At 38.8% G+C, this 21,865-nt stretch overlaps 4 protein-coding genes across 5 annotated transcripts; 3 read left to right on the top strand and 1 right to left on the bottom strand.

Annotated features, from left to right (window-relative positions):
- Positions 1-700: 700 nt before the first annotated feature.
- On the top strand, positions 701-3,676 carry LOC110765605 (uncharacterized). The gene is made up of 8 exons (XM_088250675.1): positions 701-1,116; positions 1,207-1,419; positions 1,516-1,707; positions 1,795-1,997; positions 2,116-2,194; positions 2,873-3,008; positions 3,146-3,238; positions 3,325-3,676. Exons 1-8 carry the CDS (start codon positions 1,012-1,014, stop codon positions 3,396-3,398), a joined length of 1,095 nt encoding a protein of 364 aa, XP_088106801.1. The 5' UTR covers positions 701-1,011; the 3' UTR covers positions 3,399-3,676.
- Positions 3,677-3,966: 290 nt separating this feature from the next.
- On the top strand, positions 3,967-5,695 carry LOC110765783 (ammonium transporter 1 member 4-like). The gene has a single exon (XM_088247110.1). The coding sequence runs from the start codon at positions 4,150-4,152 to the stop codon at positions 5,650-5,652; it is 1,503 nt and encodes a 500-aa protein (XP_088103236.1). The 5' UTR covers positions 3,967-4,149; the 3' UTR covers positions 5,653-5,695.
- Positions 5,696-6,634: 939 nt separating this feature from the next.
- Positions 6,635-13,366, top strand: EMB2768 (Tyrosyl-tRNA synthetase, class Ib, bacterial/mitochondrial). 2 transcript variants are annotated; one of them, XM_021968810.2, is made up of 6 exons: positions 6,635-6,809; positions 6,979-7,052; positions 7,648-7,763; positions 9,249-9,342; positions 9,909-11,413; positions 12,874-13,366. In XM_021968810.2, exon 5 carries the CDS (start codon positions 9,938-9,940, stop codon positions 11,393-11,395), a length of 1,458 nt encoding a protein of 485 aa, XP_021824502.2. In that variant the 5' UTR covers positions 6,635-6,809; positions 6,979-7,052; positions 7,648-7,763; positions 9,249-9,342; positions 9,909-9,937; the 3' UTR covers positions 11,396-11,413; positions 12,874-13,366. The 2 variants fall into 2 exon arrangements, with proteins under 2 accessions (XP_021824502.2, XP_021824500.2); XM_021968808.2 differs by lacking the exon at positions 6,979-7,052.
- A 1,022-nt stretch (positions 13,367-14,388) lies between these two features.
- Positions 14,389-21,353, bottom strand: LOC110765643 (T-complex protein 11). Its single transcript, XM_021968807.2, has 11 exons — positions 20,934-21,353; positions 19,929-20,053; positions 19,323-19,767; positions 19,103-19,218; positions 17,970-18,753; positions 17,282-17,719; positions 16,844-17,032; positions 16,534-16,761; positions 15,766-16,102; positions 15,484-15,667; positions 14,389-15,089 (listed from the first exon to the last, which is right to left on the bottom strand). The coding sequence occupies exons 1-11, from the start codon at positions 21,105-21,107 to the stop codon at positions 14,606-14,608; spliced, it is 3,504 nt and encodes a 1,167-aa protein (XP_021824499.2). The 5' UTR covers positions 21,108-21,353; the 3' UTR covers positions 14,389-14,605.
- Between the last annotated feature and the right edge of the window lie 512 nt (positions 21,354-21,865).

Raw genomic sequence — 21,865 nt, 5'->3', positions numbered from 1 at the left:
ACTCGGCTGTACTATTAAAAAATAAAAACCGGGTACTAAACCACAGTAAAGCCGATCGGCTATACCATTTTAAAACAAAAGATGACGCGCCCAGCGATTAGGTGCCCACATGTCAAAATAAGTATAGCCGCGCGGCTAGCTATACTTATTTTCATGAAACATTAATTAAACCGAGGCTAGCCGCCCGGCTGTACTATTGTTTTTAAAAAAAATTAAAAAAACCGGGTGTAGCCGCACGGCTGTAAAACCTCCGATCTACTCTCAAAATTATCGTCTCTCTGTTTGTCTTGAATCAGCTTGTTTGAAAAAGGGGAAAAAAAACCTTCAGTTATGGTATACGTCTCTCTTAACTTTACGGTCTTGTTTGTTTGTTTTAGGTCAATCTGGTGTTCTTTTGGCAATTGCTGCGTTTTTGGGCCTTTGTGGATTGAAAAAATGTTTACTTGTGAAGCAGAAAGAATCGCTGGGTTATGGATGAGGGAGAGTGAAGCTTGAACAGTTCATTATATTTTTGATTTTTTGTTCTAGGCAGATCTGCTGATGGTGGCATAGACAGACTCACATGTGGAGGGAGAGAGAGAGAGAGGAGGAGAAGAGAAGAGAAGAAGGTGCAGAGAGAGGAAGAGGAAGAAGATGATATGACTTGTGCGAGGATGGGTCTCTGGTTTGTTTGGGATGGGCATGGATGTATGGGTTTTGTTTTACCCGATTCTACGTGAAACCTTATTAAAAGCCATGCTTTAATCCAGCCGTCCAATTTCATCCAACGGCTAAGATCTGTCCTCAATCAAGTTCCTCAATTAAGGTTCCTCAAGAGAGACTCAAAATATAACTTGAGAATCCAAATGACATAAAAGGCCTGAAGGAAAACATAAACTCAGCCCAGCATAGTCTCTGCAAGTCCCAGCTTCTACATAAGGTTTTAGCAATACTCTGCCTCTCTCGCAGTCGCTAGTTGCCAGCAGCGGAACAAGAAAAGCAAAATAGATAAGAAGCGAATTCGAAGAAGCAATGGCACTATTGATGGAAAAGGGGTCTGAACCCCAAACCGAAAGCGAAAGAGCTGACCTTGATGCCATAGCCGCTCTCAAAGAAAATACTGCTATTGAACTCAAGGTTTTCTTTCTCTCTCACACAATAAAAGCACTTGATAGGATTATATTGTCTTTGTTTTTTCATATATATTTTTTTTGTTGGGTTTGGCAGGACAAGGGTAACGAGTATGTGAAGATGGGCAAAAAGCACTTCGCTGATGCCATAGATTGCTACACGAGAGCAATAAATCAGCAAGCTTTGAGCGACTCTGACACCTCTATTCTCTTTTCAAATAGGGCCCATGTCAATCTTTTACTTGGTAACTACAGACGTGCTCTTACTGATGCTGAGGACGCAATTAAGCTCTGTTCTACTAATGTCAAGGTGCACAATTTTTTTACCATGTTATTGTTCTCAGATGGTCTTTGTTTGAATATTTAGTCTTTTTTGTGATTTTAGCAATATGGGTTTGGATAATAGGCTTTGTACCGAGCTGCCAAAGCGTCTTTTGCATTGAACTTGTTGCCTGAATCAACTATGCATTGCCAAAATGGGATTAAGCATGACCCAAGTAACGAAGAGCTAAAAAAGCTGTTAAGGCAGATTGAGTCAAAGAAGATGGAACATGAACAGCGTGAGGCTCAAGTTTCCAAGGCCATATCAGAGGCTAAGGTTTGATTATATTACTAATCTGCCTTTGTTGAAACTGTTTGTGATTGTTCTCAGGCTCATGTTTATTTCTTTGTTGAAACTATGCAGGACCTTGTTTCCGCGATCAAAAGTAGAGGACTGAAAATTGGGAAGGCAATGTATCAAGAACTTACAGGATTAAGAAAGCCTGTATTAGATAAGAATAATATTCTACATTGGCCAGTTCTTCTGCTGTATGCAGAGGTTATGTCCAGTGACTTCATTGAGGATTTTTGTGAGACTGAAATGTTGTCAGCTCATCTGGACATGATATCCTTCTTTTAAAGTGTTCTGTTATATTTTAAAGTTGAATTGCCTATGAGTTTTCTATGTAGCATCCAATGCTTTTGGATATATGTGCATTTTGTGGTTTCCTGAACTTTCAAACATGTTTTCAGAAAGCTGCAAGCCTTTGTCATGGGATCAGGAACACAATTACACTCGTGAAGCTGTTGAATTATACTATGAAGTAAGTCATTTTATTTTGTTGTATTTTGGTTTACATATACTCAATATTAAAAGGAAGTTGCTTTCTGAAGAATCTTCTTAATATTCTGTATTATTGAACTTCTCTAGCAAAGGAAAATAAGCAAGTTCATCTATTTTTGGATTGCTTGCATCATATTTGACTTCTGAGAGTAATTGGCTAAGTCTCAGGAGTTTGACCAGATCAGCTGCATGAAGCAATGATAATTATTAAATCTGTAGAACTGAATGTTGTGGCATGAGCCCTGACTGTTGGGTTGACATAAACGCATTATCTGATTCTAGGGTGTGCTTCTATCCACTCTTTTGAGGTTATGTTTCTTGGACTTTAGTTTGCATGCTGCAGGATTGTGATTAGATATTTGGTTTGCTGAGTTTCCAATTGTTAGGACATGAGATCACAACTTCTTGTTGAAATGCCAAACTTTTCCTTTGTATTGCAATGTGGTTAATTGAGGTGAAAGTGTAACTGGTAGAACCTACTGGGGATTCCTGTGAATGCCCATGCATCAAAGAGTAGGAAAAGAGGTGTATGAATGAACTTGTATAAATCTAGTTATCTCAATATCTTTGTGGGTATGTCACCAATGAATAATTTTCTGTATCTTTAAAAATGAAATTAATTGTGCATTTTCTAATTTCTATGTCCTTGATTTATTAGGCTGGTTCAGGAGTTTCTCTGTCAACAACAAAGATTCTTCATTGTCTCTTAGAGGGCACTGCAGCTTCTCATGTGGAAAACATTGGTGATGAGGAAAATGATGCAAATGAGAATTCTAATGATGGCAGCTCAGCAGGTATGGTGAAAAATTGTTCCATTTTTTTTAACTATTGTACTCATTAATTGCAAAGAAACATTATTTGAGCCCCCTTTTCCTAGGATTTCGTTTTCTTGACAAGTTTATCTGAACTTTCTTTATCTGATGTTCATCAGGCAAAGGTTCCTCTAAATGGGTGAAAGTAAATGAGAAAAGAATACTTAATGATGTTCTGAAAGAACCGAACTTTGTTATTCCAGGGATCCCAGGTCGGTCTTTAGCACACAGTTACTATTGAATCAGTTTCATTCCTTTCATTTTTTCTTATGACAATTGTTTGGTTTTTCCTGGACAGTGTTTTTTGTTGTTTCTAAACGTTCCAGCTTCTATAAAGAGTTCAAAGCTGGGAAATGGGCTCCTCCACCTTGAGTTGCTGGTTGGTTGTCTCTTGAAGATAGGCGATGTCTATTACGATCCGAGTCAAAGCTAGTGATACCTGGGTATATGACTAGGCGTCATATTTTTCGTTCCACTAGAATGCCTGTGGTGAAGGCAAAACCCTGGGAAGTCACAAGGTTGTACAATTGAGAAAGCTTTCCAAATGTTTGTATTATTATTAGTTGAGCTAGTGCATGTACCAAAAACATGAAGACCCAAATATAGACAAATTTTTTTAAAAATCAAGTATGTTTACTGATTGTTTTATCGTCTTATGGTTGAGACCTTTCCTTATCATTTATTTTACACTTTAATAGCAATTGACCAATCAGGCATGGAATATTCACAGATTGGAGCTAGGCAATGAAACATTGCATAATTATTCATACACAAAAGGAAAGAATTTTACAACAGGCGCATTAAAATGTCCTTTTTATTTTCTTTTGCCATTTATTAAAATTTGAAACGTTCATGTAGCTTGGTTAAATTTCTCACGTGGTGTTATATTAGTAACAGAATGTAACAGCTTTACAGCTTTAAGGTTTGATTATATTACGGAATTACGGACCTAAGCGTATTTGGTCTCCACTGGACTTCTATTTCACTAGGGAATCTTTTAGATTCTCCTAATTCTTGGCCATCCACCTCTGGAATTTCTTGGGATCTTTTTGTCACAATAAATAGCCTTCAGATTCTCCACCTCTCCACATTCCCATCTTCCTCCGCTAGTCTCTTCTCTTCCATGGCTGCTATCTCTTGCTCAGCCTCTGACCTCCAACCCCTTTTGGGTGCAGCTGCCAATGCCACCGCAGCCGCCCAATACATCTGCGGCCGCTTTGATGCCGTTTCGAACAAGTTTGTTGACACAGCCTATGCTGTTGACAACACCTACCTTCTCTTCTCTGCCTACCTTGTTTTCGCGATGCAGCTCGGCTTTGCCATGCTCTGTGCCGGCTCTGTTCGTGCCAAGAACACCATGAACATAATGCTCACCAATGTTCTTGACGCTGCCACAGGCGGCCTCTTCTACTACCTTTTTGGTTTTGCCTTGGCCTTTGGCACCCCCTCCAATGGCTTCATAGGCCAACACTTCTTTGGCCTTAACAAGTTTCCTTCTCAGTCTTTCGATTACGGTTACTTTCTTTATCAATGGGCTTTTGCCATTGCAGCTGCTGGAATCACAAGTGGTTCCATTGCTGAAAGAACCCAGTTCGTTGCATACTTGATCTATTCATCTTTCTTGACTGGCTTCGTCTACCCCATTGTTTCTCATTGGTTTTGGTCTGCTGATGGATGGGCAAGCCCTGCTCGTGCTGACAATCTTTTATTTGGTTCTGGGGTCATTGATTTTGCAGGCTCTGGTGTTGTTCACCTGGTTGGAGGCATATCAGGCTTGTGGGGTGCTCTTATCGAAGGCCCCCGCATAGGCCGGTTCGATCATGAAGGTAGGTCTGTGGCTATGCGTGGACATAGCGGCACATTGGTTGTTTTGGGCACATTTCTGCTTTGGTTTGGTTGGTATGGCTTCAATGCAGGCTCATTCCTCAACATTCTCAAGGCCTATGGAGAGAGTGGATCCTATTATGGACAATGGAGTGCAATAGGGAGAACTGCAGTGACAACCACAATGGCTGGATGCTCAGCAGCACTGACTACTCTCTTTGGGAAGCGCTTGCTCTCCGGTCATTGGAACCTCACCGACGTTTGCAATGGCCTGCTTGGCGGGTTTGCAGCAATCACCTCTGGTTGCTCAGTTGTTGATCCTTGGGCTGCAGTCATTTGTGGTTTTGTGGCAGCTTGGGTTTTGATGGGATGCAACGAGCTTGCTGAGAAGTTGAAGTATGATGATCCATTGGAAGCAGCACAGCTTCATGGAGGGTGTGGCTCATGGGGAATTATATTCACTGCATTGTTCGCCAAAAAGGCTTATGTGGATGAAGTCTATTCAGGGCAACAAAACAGGCCATATGGGCTTTTGATGGGAGGAGGTGGAAAGCTCTTGGCTGCACATTTGGTTCAGATTGTGGTGATTGTAGGGTTTGTGAGCTTGACAATGGGAACATTGTTTTTCTTGCTGCACAAGTTGAAGCTCTTGAGGATTTCATCAGAGGAGGAGATGGCAGGAATGGATGTGACCAGTCATGGTGGATTGGCTTATGCATATAGCGAAGAATGCAACGATCCGGCAATGCTCAAACCTGGATTCATGGTCTCAAGGACAGCTCCTCCATCATCAGCTGTTTGATTTGAGTTTTGATGTTCCTAACCCCATAAAAAGAAAACCTTAACTTTTGAAATTACCATAAGAAAACAGAACACATAATGAGTGAAAATTAAGTTCTAACTCAAATCAAATTATTCAACATGCTGTTGCTTTTAGTATGTAAATACATTAGGCTGGTCAAGCAAGACAACGCTCTGTGTTAAATCATCCATGACCGCATAACACCCGTATTGTCCTTCAATTCCAAGTTTCTTAGGGTTCACAGACTGATATTCATCGTCGTCAGCCATCATTCTGATTCTGAGCACAACTTCTTCACCCCTTTTTCTACAACCAATCAGTGTAGAAACGCCTGGATCCAGTTCCAGGCATATTGCAAATAGTTTAGCCCATGATTTGGCCACACCATACTCTTCCATCACCCACATGTGAACGTGAACAAGGCAACCACAACCAACACTTTCTCTCCACTCCCGAGAGCTTTCGTAATATGCAAGGGACTCTCTGTACCTTGAAACCATGAAATGTCCTTGAGCAAGATGGGAAATTGTTTGCGCTGAAGCTTCTGGTGGTATGGCTATCTTGCCGAATACTTCATTGGACATATCAAATGACAGAAAGGGAACGTTCCCGGTGTGCACTCTGGCTTGAATCCAATGCAGAGCTTTCATTATGCTACATGGAAGCAAAACAGCAATTTAGAATGCCAAAAGTGCTTTAGCATAGACTATGTTATTGGTAGAGCTCTGGGCCAAATGTTTGGACTAAGAAGAGAATTGGGCCTGCGATTAGATCAAGTCAAAATACCTTGGAAGAGGAAATCACGGACATTTTCTGGTATTTTGAATGTTATCCTCATTTAATTAATAATTTTAATTTTTAATATTTGAATTAATCAAAAGACATTTTCTGGTATTTTGAATATCTCACCGTTCTCTACATTTTGTTTTATATATATATAGATTCTAACTAAATTATCATGGATCCAATCCAATGGCTATTAAAGCAAACCCCCGCACATTACCTTCATATATAATCGTTTTTCAGAAGTGTTTGTCTTAGCCAAAAGAAAAGGCCGCGAAGAAAGATGAAATCTTACAATCATTTCCATCTTCAAATTGCCTCGCATAACTGGGTTGATGACTGCCAGTCATTCATACCCATATAAACTTTAAGGAGTAAGTCCACTTCTTTCTATTTTACATACACAATACTTTCTTTTCCCAATCAACCATATTTTGTTTTCCATTGTAATTGAATAAGTGCCATACTTTGTTTTCTTGTCTCTGAATGGGAATGTGGGGATGCTTTGAGTGGAAGAACTCTTACATTGGGGATTTTCTACAGTCCCACTGAGCCCTCTGTTCCTTTCTTTACAAGCTCAAGAATAAATTTCGTCTCTCTGCTCATTTTTCCTGATAGTAAGCACACCCAATTCCTCTATCTATTCAATGAAACAGAACAAATATAATGGCAAGCAATTAAGCAGATTGTGTTTGAAAATGTATGTTGAATGGTGTAATGATTTTTATGGAGTGCTCCTCTCAATTTTTTTCGTTGTTTCCAAGCATTCCTGTTTGGGTTTCATCCTACAAAACAAAAGAAAGGAGGTTTTAGGGTTCTCTGGTTTTTGCTTTTGTATTTTTGTATTCTTTTGTTTGTTTGTTTGTTTTTTCCCACTTTTTCTGCAAAATCAACAAAAAGTTATCAACTTTTCAGTTCTTCATTTTTTAAGATGTCAGTAATTTTGGTTCTCTGAATATTTTTTTGCTTATTTTACTTTTAAAGTAACATGTAAAGCTTTTGGTTCTTAATTTTCTTGTAATCTGTACTTCTGGGCTTTGGTTCATATGAGTTTTTGGTGGAATTTGTTCAATTGGCTACTCATTTTAACGTTACTGTAAATTTTAATTCCTAACTTATAAATCTCATAGATATCTCATGCACTACAATTTCAAGAATAAATGGGCTTCCTTTTAGTTGTAATGTCTGGTCTTTGAATCCTTTCAATGACAGTGCTTTGGAAGATTTGAAGTAGCGCTAAGAACTGATAATTGGAAAGCACAGAGATTTAGCAATGACTAAAACGTTTCTTCACCTTTGGTAATTGAAAGAGCTTATTATTATCGCAAGTAAGTGATATTCTATGCCAGATTTTGTTAGAAGTTTTTAATTGGCAAGATCTTCTGCTATATGACTATTAAGTATGGACTGCAGGGTTATCTGGCATTTCATTCTCTTGGGTTTCATATGTCACACCCAATACTTTATTAATTTTGTTGGGCCAATCAGTGGTCTAATTGTGTTTGTCCTTATATCACAGAAATTCTGATTTGCTTCAAGTTTGAATGTAACTTAGATTACTAGAAGGGCTAAATTGTACAATGTTTCTGGTATACAAGTCATTGTAGAATTAGAGTAATTATCTTTCTTTAGATTGGCACTATAGTGAAAACTGAATTGCTACCAACCCAAAGCACAGTTTCTATGAAAGCCCACAATGAAAATAATCACGAAAAATATCCAGATTAAGAACACTCCAAATCTTGATAACTTTATTTTTCGTTTAGTTTCTGAATGTTTCTGTTGAATGATTCAATTGTTTGGATCTCATTTCAATAGGGTAGAAATTAATAATCGGATTATCTGACTTCTGCTTTGAGTGCATTGGAGCTTTGATAATGTTTTGAATATTTGTCTTTGGCCGCAGTTAATGCTGTTATTTGTGAAATAGGACAAGTAAGAATGCTAAAACGCAATGTCCAAGACTATTTCTCAATGAGTCAATGAGTACTTGTAACGTGGTCCTTCCTACACAGAATCAGCCCCACAACACAAAAACCCAAAATCCCTCATTTTGTATCTGGTTTCTTATCTTTTCTTCACACACAAAGAGCCCCCTCCCCCTCAGCCATTCCCTCTCAAGCTCTTCCGCCTCCCAGCGACGCTGCAGCCATTCCCTCTCCAGCTTTTTGTTGTCATGCAAGTATCTCTTCTCATCTGCGTCATCCACATTGGAAAGATTTGAAAATTTTGCACTGTTTATGCTTGATTTCTCAAATTGGTTGGAGTGGTTATGGGTATATTTATTTATTTATATTTATAAATGCTGTTTTCGAATTGGCGTTTTTATTTAGTTCTTCAATTAAGGGTGCTGTTTGTGGCATTATTATCATTTTTATGTCGTGTGATTCATTTAACCTTAATTCTGTTGTTAATTTCGTCTGCTCTTAACTATTACTTTTTGTTCTTTATTTCTGTGCTTCTGTTAATTCAATAGTGATGTTATTTATTGTTTATTTTTAAGTTTGTGTGTTCCTGTTAAAATTAGTTGTGATGTTAGTTGTATTTTCAATGTGGTGTACTTCTGTTAATTTAATTGTATTCTGGGGTCTTCACATATTAGGACATATTGGAGCAGTAGTGAATAAAAAGGCCCACACGCTAATATGGTGGACAAACCGGTCTAGTTTTCTAAATGGGCCTAATTAATGTTATAGTTAGTCTTGAAACTCATTAAAATTACAAAAGCTATCACTGGCCTCTTCACCAAAGCTTGAAATCAAAAACTTAGAGAGTTCCAAAGCTTGAAACTCAGACACTCTGAGATTTTGCAGTCTAGAATCCAAAGGAGGAACTGAAGCCCACCGATTTTTCAATTGAGAAGAACTTCATCAAGAAAAAAAGAGGAAGAATCAAAATCGCCACCAGGTAACTTCCTATGTCTTTTGTTCTCAGATGCACTTGTTTTACTCACTCAGTTTGTTCTGGAACCTTATCACTGTGAATAATGCATCTGCTTCAAGAGTTCTCGGAAACCCCCAAAATTTCGAACAAATGCAGCAAGTTTCCTCCAATTTTGTTTCAATTTTTATTTAATATGTTTTAGTCTGTCCCAATTTTGTAATGCCCCAGTTTTGTCCAGTCTACATTACCCAACATTGTAGAGTTTCCTTGTGATTCATATTTCTTCAAAAGCTGAACACATAGGTCTGAGCTACCCCATTTATGAAGGGCTTGGTAATGGATGTTGAAGAAGTATATATAATGTGGGATGAGATACATAGTATAAATTATATAATTTTGATCTTAAAGTCTCCCTCGGCCCTAGAAATCCTATGCAGAGGAGGAAGATTAACTTTTTGGTATCATCATGTATTTTGTTTTTGGGTCTGGTTATTAGATTGTATTTATTCCCTTATCTTAGTGTTACTAATTGACTAAAACAAATTAAAGAAATGTTAATTTGGTGCTGAAAATTTCTCTTTTTCTTGCAGGAAATTTTGCTCATTACTAGCCTAAGAATATGAGAATGGCTGCTGCGGCCACTTCAAGGGCTTTTCTCTTCTCCCACCATTACCATAGCCTCCCATTCTTCTTTCCTTCTTTCCTTACTGCATCTAGGTTACCCACTCTTCACCGTAATAACTTGAGGAACCCAATCCTTCTTTCTACCGTCAAGTGTTTGCAGTCCTCATCTGGGCGTCAAAATGTGGTTGAAATTCTTGAAGAGAGGGGGCTGCTTGAATCTCTAACCAGTGAGCATCTAAGGCAAGCCTGCTCAGACCCCAGTCTCCCTCCTCTCAAAGTCTATTGTGGGTTCGACCCAACTGCTGAATCCTTGCACTTAGGTAACCTTCTCGGAATTATTGTTCTCTCATGGTTCCAAAGATGTGGCCATCGCCCCGTCGCTTTGATCGGTGGTGCCACAGCCCGTGTCGGAGATCCTTCCGGAAAGAGCTTGGAGAGGCCCGAGCTTGACCTGGACACTCTATGTCTAAACACCTCAGGAGTTTCTAATAACATTACAAGAATTTTGGGTAGGATTTCCATCTTGAACAATTATGAGTGGTGGAAAGAGGTTCGGTTGTTAGAATTTCTGAAAGATGTGGGTCGATATGCGAGAGTGGGAAGCATGATTGCGAAGGAGAGTGTGAAAAAGAGGTTGGAATCAGAACAAGGAATGAGCTACACTGAGTTCACGTATCAGTTGTTGCAGGGCTATGATTTTCTCTACCTTTTCCAGAATGAAGGCATTAATGTTCAGATTGGGGGTAGCGATCAATGGGGAAATATAACAGCAGGGACTGAACTCATACGCAAGATTCTTCATGCTGATGCCGCTGCTTATGGCTTGACATTCCCTCTTCTGTTGAAGAGTGATGGAACCAAATTTGGCAAGTCCGAAGATGGTGCCATTTGGCTTTCTCCATCCATGTTGTCTCCTTACAAGTTCTATCAGTATTTGTTCTCTGTTCCAGATGCTGATGTGGTCAGGTTCCTCAGGATTCTCACTTTCATGGACATGGATGAGATCAAACAGTTGGAGAATGAGATGGAGGGGCCTGGATACTTGCCCAACACAGCTCAGCGCAGGCTTGCTGAGGAGGTCACCTGTTTTGTACATGGTCAAGATGGTCTTGATGAGGCCCTCAAAGCAACTGAGGCGTTGAGGCCTGGTGCTGACACTAAATTGGACTGGAAAACCATTCAAGCTATTTCTGAGGATGTGCCATCCTGTTCTTTCCCTTATAATCAGGTCCTGGATCTCTCTCTTGTTGATCTTTCAGTGTCGTCTGGTTTGCTTGACAGCAAATCTGCTGCCCGGCGTCTGTTGAAGCAAGGGGGGCTTTACTTGAACAACTCAAGAGTTGATAATGAAAATAAGAGAGTTGAACCTCAAGACATTGTGGATGGGAAACTTCTCCTTTTATCCGCGGGCAAGAAAAACAAGGTTCTTGTACAGATATTAAGCGACACCTGAGGTGCCTGCCTGATGATGGTATGTCTCGTATCTCTTAGATGTTTTAACTTTCTACAGCTAATATCTTCACAGATACAAATGTTCAACATTTTAATTGTGCCATTGAGAACCACCTGATATCACGTAGTTACCTTAGCATTGACTTGCATATGTTTTAAGCTTATGGATATGATTTACTGTACTGTAGTTGATGCATTGCATAACTTTTGGAACCCAGTCTATTCTAAATATAAATATAAATTTGGAGTTGGAGTAGTGTTTAAAACTGCTCATGCGTAAAGTATTATCAGGGCTTTTTTCTTTTTTCCTCTTTTTTCGTGAGTGTAGCAGTTAGAATAGATACATGTTGTTGGTTAATTTCTGGGGCCTTCTATGTTTTATGGGTTTCCCTATCTATGTTTAAAGGGTAGTGTTGGCTGTCTTCTTGGTTTTGATATACTTGTTTTACCTTGTCCCTGGATAACCACCAATTGAGGCATCGAAGTTACTAAGTTTGTATATTAGATGTTGGTGCCAAGCATTTTCTCTTCTATTATACTATTTTGTTCTTGCTGTGACTAGTGATTCAACTTCTTAACGTTTTTCTGCTGTTTCAAAAATAAAAAATCATTAACTTTCAAATTGGGTCCATAACCTAATAATCTTTTAGACCAATCTTTTTCCACTGAATTTTCATTTCAATTTTGTTTTTGAAATAATCTGTTCCAAGTTAAATTTTTGTACTGTTATTGTTCATATTTGAAGCATTTATCGTTCATTTGTTACTTGGACGACAATCTTAATGCTTTCAACATGTTGCTGGGAAGTTGCTTTCAAGCTCATAATGCATTTTTTAAAACGAGTTGTTTTCTAATAATTCTCTCTCTCTCTCTCTCTCTCTCTCTCTCTCTCTCTTATGCTTTTTAGTGGGACCATAGAACGAAATATTGGGGAAATTTTTTTTTTAATCAGATTCCTTTACCACTGTACTTGCATTCCTTAAGTGATCAATTTGGCATTACCTTTTGGGTTATCATTGTTGGTATAGTGTGATGTTGAATCATTTTGGTTTGGCAACCTGTGTTTAGGTTGACTGTAAATTATTGACAATAGGTTTTAGTGCAATATCAATGTTAATATGAATGTTGGGGCTGAGGAAAAAAATTTCGAAGTCACTGTATTTGTTATATTAGGAAATCTGCCTTGGTGTAAGTCGGTATTTACATCAAGTGACAACAGTGTTGAGCAACTTGGGATTGTTTTTGTCATCACATTTAAGTGAGCCTAACAAGTCCGTTTGATTAGTTCCACTGATATTGCCTTCACGTTTTATTGTGTGACCAAACTATGGTTAACTTTTCTGCATAAGAAAAAGTTGGAAAATATGTGAAGATTTTTCGTGGGCAAATTTGTTGGTGTCTCCTATCCTATACTCCCTTTTTGCAGTCACCTCTTCATTCTGACTTACTGATGATGACTCTTATGTCTTTGAAATGCAGCTGATTTTAGGTGTGATCTGTGCACTCTTCCAAGCGGACTGTATTCCAGTAGGCAACTTGCTTTCTATGATGTAAATCTGGTGGAAGTTAAGAGTTTGAGAATTTGGACCTTAAAAGCATCCTCTCTTTAAAGATGCCATTTTTCATAGTGATTCTTGAAAGCTAGTGCTTCAGGTTGAGGCTTAAATGCAAATGTTTCCCTCAGTTATATTGATAAGTTTTCGTTTGGTCATTGATTTGATTTGACGACAGATCCCTAGCTATTGTAACCCTCCTGTATATTGTTGGGCTTTACTGCTCTGCTTGCTTCCCTAGGCATAGAGATGGGGATTCTTTTTTTCCGGGCTAAGCTATGGTAGAGATAGATGAGTTAGCAGCGGAGATCTTGTCTTCCCAAGTCTTAATTAGTCTGATGAGGATATGGATGTATGGTATGGAACTTACATGGTCTGATTGGTCTCACGAGAAATTGACTTGAGGGCAGTAAAGAATTGATGGTCACCATATTTTTAGTTTTATTCTAAACTCGGCACTTGAATAATGTGTTTACAACCCGACATTTGGACCTTAAAAATTAACATGCATCATCAGATCTTCTCTTCACTATCTGAACTTTAACAAGAGTAAAAGAAAAGGAAAAACAAACAAACGTAGTGCGTTAGATTGAAGTGCCTCCACTTCTCAGGTTGGTGCGCTCACCGTGCTAACAAATGCATATGAGAATTGAAATACGCTAGTTGCTGGGAGTTGGAGTCTCTTGGCTTCAAAGAATTATAGACCTTGTGTGCTTGAATCTTGCTATTCTGTTTTTAATGCAAGTGAGGGGGTTTCTCAAACTCGTACCTACCAAAGTGCTATGAGAATTCAAATATGAGATTACTGGTTTACAAGTCAAGGCCATTTTCCAATAGGCTAGACCCCGTTGACAGCCTAGTGGAAAAGGCCCCCGTTGTGAGCTTTAATATGTTTGCAACAACCGAAACCGATCCTTGCAGTTTAAATTTCAAAGGAAAAATTCCTTATGCATTAGCGTTTTATCAAGGTTTTGGTGGAGTATGTTGGACGGTAGGAAAGAAAGGGTAGTGAAATGACCTGCCAAAAAATCTGGGAGTTTCTTCGTTCCCAAGACCATTCACTATGTATGTCAACTTGTCAAGGAAGAAATCAGGAGCCCTATCTGGTAACGAGAGGTATCAATAGATGCAAACTTTTGTTGCAAAGAAGCAGAGGGCATCACGCAATGGTTCCTTTTTTAATTGCAACTACGTCACATGCAAGATTGAAGCAATATAAGATATGTGAGATTTTGGTTGGTGTAGTCAAAATTGTCTCCAAAGTTACTGAGACATCTTGACTGAAAAATATGAAGTCAAGATATTTACTTAATCCTACCCGGATTTTTGATATTTTACTGTTTTTTTTTTTTTTCTGGTCCAACTCATTCAATCATCACACAACCCTTTCCAAATACTATAAAAGGAATCCTACCCTATCCAAATACTATATAAGTAATGCTGAACCAGAATAAACAGAGCACCTTAAATTCAGTCTAGAACATATTTACATCTTGTTTTATTACATGAAAGAATCAATATCCATACCTTACATCTGCACATCTACTTACATCTACAACTAGCTTTTAACACTGCCTTTCCACACAACAGACACTACTATATACATGTGTATTTTATTTCTTCTGTACGACCAAGTGATTTTTATCAAACCCACTTCATCACATGTTATCGGTCAGATGTATATACCAGGGACCATGAACACCAACTGATATAGTGGCTGCCACCACTAAAACTTCAGCAGCTTCCACTACGCTGTCAGTCAGTGCAGCAGCTCCAACTTGCCGGAGTGCTGTTTCTGCTAATTTTCTTCCAACTGGTCCACTACCCCCAAGAACCACTCCTCTTGCAGCCATATAAACAGCACGGGAAACCCTTTCAAACACAGGATCTCCTGCTTGCAAGCTCTTTGCTAGCATCCTGCCAATAACTGCCTTCCTTGACCGAAGCTTCTCAGTGTCCACAACTTCTTTGCTGTCATTCGCAAAATCACTAATTGATTCAACAATTTCTTCCATACCTGCATTTTCAACACTGTCCAAGACCCCCAAAAGTCGCTCAATGCACTTTGATACTATGCTCTCCATGTCTGCAGGGCTGGTTATAACCCTCTCACTTAACAGGGTTTGCCGGCAAATAAGGATGCTGCATTTTGAATGATTTACTAAGAATTAGAAAGCTGTGACATAGTCAAGCCAACCAATGTTTGGAGAACCAGAAAAAAAAAAAAAAAAAAAAAAAAAAAAAAAAAAAAAAAAATTAATTTGAATCATTTAGATACATTACTTTTATGCACACACAATCCACTAAATCCAAGGATACCATCAGTTATCATTGGCAGAAGAGCTACCCCTGAACAGTGTCACTCCGGTAGTGATACTTTCATCCATTATTTCTCAGTAACATGAAAGATACCATCAGATACCTTGGCAGAACAGTTTTTCTGAAAATTATTCTATATTGTTTTTTACTTTGCCCAACAGGGAATTCCAAGATTTTCATGAGAGAGAGAGAGAGAGAGAACTCTTAAGTTACTCACCTTACAGAAGTAACAATAATTTTCTGAATTTGAGCCTGAACAGCCCTCAGCCTAGACAGGTTAAGCTTGAAAGTCTCAGGCAAAGCCTCTTCTGTCAGACCAGACACACCGCTCACTAACTTCAATAAACCAAGCCTCACCAACAAATCAACTCTCTCTCCCTTACATTCTGGTTGTTGATTACCTGATACGAGCAAAACACATGTAAAAAAAATTTGTTTGTAAATTGCAATTACAAACTTCTTGAAAGAAATAATTACGAAGTAATTCCAGCACTCGAACCTGTGATATCTGTAGCAGATGTAGAAATAGAATCCTGATTTGGTTTCACCAGAAAGCTTCCACCACTTCTCAGGGCGGTGGAAGGAACAAACCCCTGAGATGGGCCACCACTGCTCATCAAAGTTGAGCACGAGATTGTATGTTCTTGCCACTCCTGATCTTTGCAATTCCACACAGATGAAAGCCACTGCACCGTCAGTGGTAGAGAATTATTGGCATCAGAGGGAGACCCATGGTGATTGGCAAAAGCATTTCTAAGGTATTGCACACCAGTAGGCCCCTTTAACAAAGGTTCCATAATTCTTATACGTGCTTTGCTAATCTCCTGTTTAAGCACCTGTCACAAAAATCCAACATTACATGATATTTGGCAGAACTTTGGTACTTCAAATTACATTATGTATGGAAATCAAATCCACTGAACCATGTTGTCTATATAAATATAATGGGAAATATTTAAAATACTATATTTTGTAATTTGAAAGATGAACAACCAAAATGTTTACTGTAGAATTGAATGATCTAATCTATTTTCAATTCTCATGCAATAATCCACAATTACTATTACAAACAAACAATACATATGACACCAATAATTTGATTAAATAAAATATGTGAATCATCATGCCAGAAGGCATTGCGACTAACCCTCCTGAAACTTGTCCTCGGTTTCAGTAAAGGTTTGTTTCTATCAGAAAACGAACAAAAACATAAGTAATTTCAGATGTACAACAAAAACTAGAAAAGAGAGAAGGCATGAAAACATACCTGAATCTGCTCTAGGATAAAACGCAGACCCTTGATCATTGCTGTCACACTTGAGAAGTTGGACTCATCCTTGGTTTGACATATCTCATCCAGCTCTTTCCTTAAACTCTGGTGTATGGCCATCATTTCATCATCATTTGCTGGAGCAGAGAGCCTTCGCAAAGTGACCAATGAAAACTCTAGGATCCTTCCCAGGTAATCAATGTCCAGGTTACCAGATTTTAGCACCTAAGAAAAAAGAAATGAAAGTTAATACTCTGGACATGCTTGCTAAGTTGCTGTTGGCAAAGACAATCGATGGTGCTGCTACCTCTGACAGAATATCCACATCAATAGCTTCAATAATCTCTTGTTTCCAGCTCTGTGGAGCCATCTCGCAGATTTCATCCCTCACCTCCCTCATGAGTTGAATAATCCTGTCATAGTTGGGCTCCTCCTGTTTTACAGATTCAATTATGCCATCCCAAAAAGCCTTCTCCATTGTCTGTCTTATTTTTGACTGGAAAATATAAGATAAACAAAAGAGACGAGTGATTAGATTTCTAATTCATCATCAGTAAGTAGGTGTACAGCAACAAACTAAATTTTCTTTTCAAAATCTCTAGTTTGGTCAAGAACTCATATTTGTGCATCAATAGCATAAATAGATGAAAACAGCATTACTCATCATTTGTCAACATCCAAAGCAATAAGATCTACATCTTTCACAAAGCCACCGATACTATTACTAATATGAAAATGCACTGACCTGGACATTGTTTTTATCTTTGCCAGTAACATTGAAGATATCAGCAAAAGCCTGCTTCTGCTCATGGAGAAACTCATTCACGATCAATTCATTCTCTGTGACCAAATTTTGGGAAGAAGATCCAAGCTGCAGACCCAAATTGGGTTTTGGAACAGAGGACATAGCTCCCTCATGATGAGTGGTATCAGCTTCCCTAAATAAGGAACGAACTACACGACTTGGCTTCTTATCTGAGCTAGCAGCAGAAAGACCAAGTTTTTGACTAGGTGAGCTCGGAGAAATAATGTGTGTGGTCTGCAACACCGATGGGCTTCCAGTTTCCTTTGCTTGAAAGTAATTTACCCTTGTTTCAGATAAAGCAGAATTCATGCGCTCAAGCCCAGCATCGCCACTTAGGTGGTGCACTTTTTCCCTCAGTAGCTTTTGGTCTTCTGTAACCTATGCCAAGAGAAGATTCAAAATGTCAGCCAATAAGTAAAATGAAAACACTGCTAAATTTTCAGAAAGAAAAAAAGTTGAACAACAATTCCCCCCTACGCATAAATCGAACAGTACTAAAGAGATCTTTACTCACGGTGGACCAAACCTAGTCTTCAATAAATGTACCTTTTTTTATTAAAGAAAAGAAAGAGAAAAAAATCGACACAGGACAAAAGTACTGTACCAAAATATAGAGCTAGCATAGTACCTGTTTCTGAATAGCCTTCATATCATGAGTAAGATCACCAGTCTCTCCTTCCGGGGTCATCTTGCAAGTTTGAATCATAGAGAGTTCTAAATGGCACGCTGCTCTCACCAAATCCTCCACCAACAACTGAGCATCCTTAACCTTCCACACCACAAAGGAATTCAAGTAGGAGCACCATGCTTTATCAAAAGCTCCAAGCTGAGATCTGAAGGTCAAATGTTTGGGCAATGCGGAGTCAGCCTCATCATCAGAACTGTGCATTGGACCCTCCAATATAACCTTCAGTAACAACTCAAACTCTCTAACAAAATCTTCTGCAGATTTGGCCAGAGAAATTTCACTCTCTCCTCTACCACTGAAAACCGCATCTGGATGACCCAGAATCATGTAAGCACAAAGAACCACTCTCACCGGATACCTTGATAATTTAACAGAAGTTCTAGCTTTGTCCCTGATGGAACCTACTTTCTTCGCTTCTCTACTTCTTAAAGATGTCCGTGGTGTAGTCCTCCTCTTTGGGGAAGCAACTCGTTTGAGAAGGTGATCTATGTTATCAAAACTGGATGGATAATTTATAGAGGCAACAGCCCTGGAAACTTTTAACCGGCTCTCCAGTCGGTCAAGTAGACCCTTCACCGTCTGAAGGGTATCAATTGATTCAATCAGAATTGCAAGCTGCTCAAATGGCATTGACTTGACACTCTTTACATTAATTTTCAAAGCATCATAATCTTTTGCCAAAGCAAAAGTAGTTCTCCTCAGCCTAAGGAAACGTCTCCAACACCTGTTAAAAATCAACAGTGTTTTAGACTGAAAGTTGTAGATTAATCAAGGGTCAAGAAAAGAATAAAAGCACTTCTATCTGCATTCACAAACTACAAAATTTTCAACAGAATATAAACATGTGATATTTAATCTAATTTTCACAACCACCAAATATAGCACGCTAATCTCCGGTATATTTTACAATAAAAAACATTTGCCAACCACAACAACGACTAACATCTTTGCCTTCGCCAGGGTCATGAGACATCTACTGGGAAAATTAACCACAAGGCTACTGACTTGGACCCAATGACGCTTTCAGAAAGCAGAGACAAATCTTTGAACTCAATATTTCAAAGGATACATACCTAGCTAACTTTCTGGAAAGGAGATCAGCCTGCTTGTGCATCCTATTCCAACTCAATTGAAAAGAACTCTGTAGCTTTCCTCTTTGCCTTAGATATTCTGCTCTTTGTCTCTTTGCCTAAATATCAAAAACATTATCAGGGAACACTGGAACAACCAGTAAAGGCAACCAGATATCTGACAAATAAGTGGTGCTTATGTAATCTCAAATGGAATGCATACCCTTTGCAACCGGTCTTCTAACTGATCTCTCTTTGCCCTACTTTCAATCTCACGCTGGTGAGAAACAGACTTAGCCACACTTTGCACTTGCAACATCCTTGCACAGGCCCTCTTCTTCTCTGCTTCCAGAAGTCCCAATCGCTTTTTTTCAGCCGCTGCACGTTTTTGGTTAATTGCAGCACATACACGCTCTTTATACTTCTTCTCCCTTGCTGTCTTTCGCAATAATGACTGAGATGACCTCTCCTTCAGTGTGGCCCTTCTTTGTCTATGAGCCTTGAGCATAAGCATTCTATTTGCCTCTGCCTGTTGAAAACGTGATTCCACTTTGGAGCCAAGCTTTTGACGTTCCTTCTCAAAACGCATTTCCACCCCACTTTTAGCTGCTTGCCGCAACTCATCCAACTTAGCTAAGCGCATTTGAGCGCTTTCCAGAATGCTCAACCTGTTGGTTCAACAGTAAGCAACAGAATACTAGAGATTACACAAAATTGATCAAGTCCTGGAGACTGGAGAATGCATGGTCAACTGACGGATAGTCTAATCTTGTCCCAGTCATAATATAGCGGGGATGAAATTCTTAAGCTATGTAAATTCAAGTTTTACCTTTTCTTTTCAGCAGCTTGGAGCTTGGCTTCTAGGCGCTGACCAAGGTCTTCCTCTTGAGATGAACATCGAGAGGGACTTCTTGGCTTTGCTCTTGCCTTGCTTGACAACTTTTCATAGTATTCCTGTACTCAAACAAATTCATGAAAGTTGGCAATGTCAGATTTTAGGCTAAAAGCTACATACAAGTGACACAACAAAGAGTGAGGCCACAAAACTCGTTGTTTGCGAAGAAAGTGAAAATTATCAGTAAACCAGAGATGAAAGTATCATTATTAATCCTTCGCCAAGATAAAAAGAAAAAGAAAAAGACAGGGCATTTTTCCAACACTTGAAAACAGAGACACCCGTGTGGTAAGGAAGAAAACCCAGGTTTTCAAACAACCTCACCTAACACCAGCAAAAGCCAACACACTTTAAAATAAAGGTATAAACGATTTATGAAAATTAAAATTAAAACAAAAACTGCAGCCCAATGTGTTTTTGATCTACTTAAGTCTAGAGGGAAGAAAAAGTCGGACAAATTCACCCATAAAATTTTAGAATTAGGTTTTTTCTCAGTTCAATTCCGATCAAATAGATTGTAAAAGATAACAATAGGGACAAAAAAACAACTTGAATATTATCTCAAAATTCGGAGCCACAAGTCAAGAAAAAAAAGTATGAAAATTTAATGACAAGTCATGGATCCTTAATATTGAACTACACAACTCACAGCATCAGGTACAAGAATTCAAAGAAAAAACAGTTCTTGACTGAACTATTTGGGTCAGTTCAGTCGTTCGATCAACCAAACTATGATCAAATTTTCTCAGTGAGCAAACAGAAAATCACAAACTCAAGAAAAGAGAGAGACAGAGAGAGACAGAGGGAGGGAGAGAGAGAGAGAGAGAGAGAGAGAACAAAATCAAGGAGACAACTTTTCATGCGGGTAAAAAGAAAAAAAATGAAAATTAAGAAATGAAAAATAAAAAACGAAAATAGAAGAGAGATAGAAAGAAAGACCTGTCGGCGAAGATCGGCGAGCCGGAGCTTGGTTTCGATTTGTTCGGCGGTGTTAGGAGTCTTCTTACAGTCGATGAGGGTCAGCCGCCGTCTGAGCCTCCTGGGAAGTCTTGGAGGCGAGGAGAACGACGCCGTTTCGTCTGCCGGGAAATCCATGGCTATACCCCCCACCATCTGTCACGCCGAGTTGATGATCAACACGACGTCGTAGAGTGAGAATTGCGAGTATGTTTATGTACGAATCAACAGTTTGAACGAATTAGAAGAAAGTGGCAAACGCAGAGGGAGAAAGGTCGCGACCACTCAGCTTTTTCAATTTGAAATTCGAAGCTTTCGCGTTTTGTGTTGTTGTTGGTCACAGATAAAGAGAGCGAGATGAGAGAGAGAGAGAGAGAGAGAGAGAGAGAGAGAGTTTGGTATTTGGTTTGGTTTTTGGGTCTGGGTTCGGATTTTATATTATGTTTTTTGTGAGAAATGAAAAAAGCGTATAAGAAAGAAGGTGTGTGTAGAATGTGTGTGTTGTGTGTAATGTACATTTACTTATCCCGAACTATCCGGGTCTTTGACACGTCATCTCTGGCCCCAACGGCATTATTTTAATCTTTTCTTTTGGCTTTTTATTGCGTAATCGAAACATACGAACCACGTAATTCGGACCGAAAAACAAAACAAAAACGAACCACGTAAATGCACTACACCGTTTAAAATACATGCTTCAAAACAAAGGAAATATATATGTACGTATATAATATGTGAACGATGCATAATATGTGTACATATATACGTTTGCACTCAAACAATGCATATTTTTTCGTATCTTTGAGAAGTGTATGGAAGACAGAAGTAATTTTTAAAAATACGTTAGTACTCATATAATACGCAAATTAACTAACTAGGGTGATAATTATTATTGACACCAAAAAGTGGTTTTT

The sequence above is a fragment of the Prunus avium genome, chromosome 1 (genome assembly GCF_965620075.1).
Source record: "Prunus avium chromosome 1, drPruAviu1.hap1.1, whole genome shotgun sequence".
NCBI classification, from domain to species: domain Eukaryota; kingdom Viridiplantae; phylum Streptophyta; class Magnoliopsida; order Rosales; family Rosaceae; genus Prunus; species Prunus avium.
This window is presented reverse-complemented; position numbering and strand designations above follow the sequence as displayed.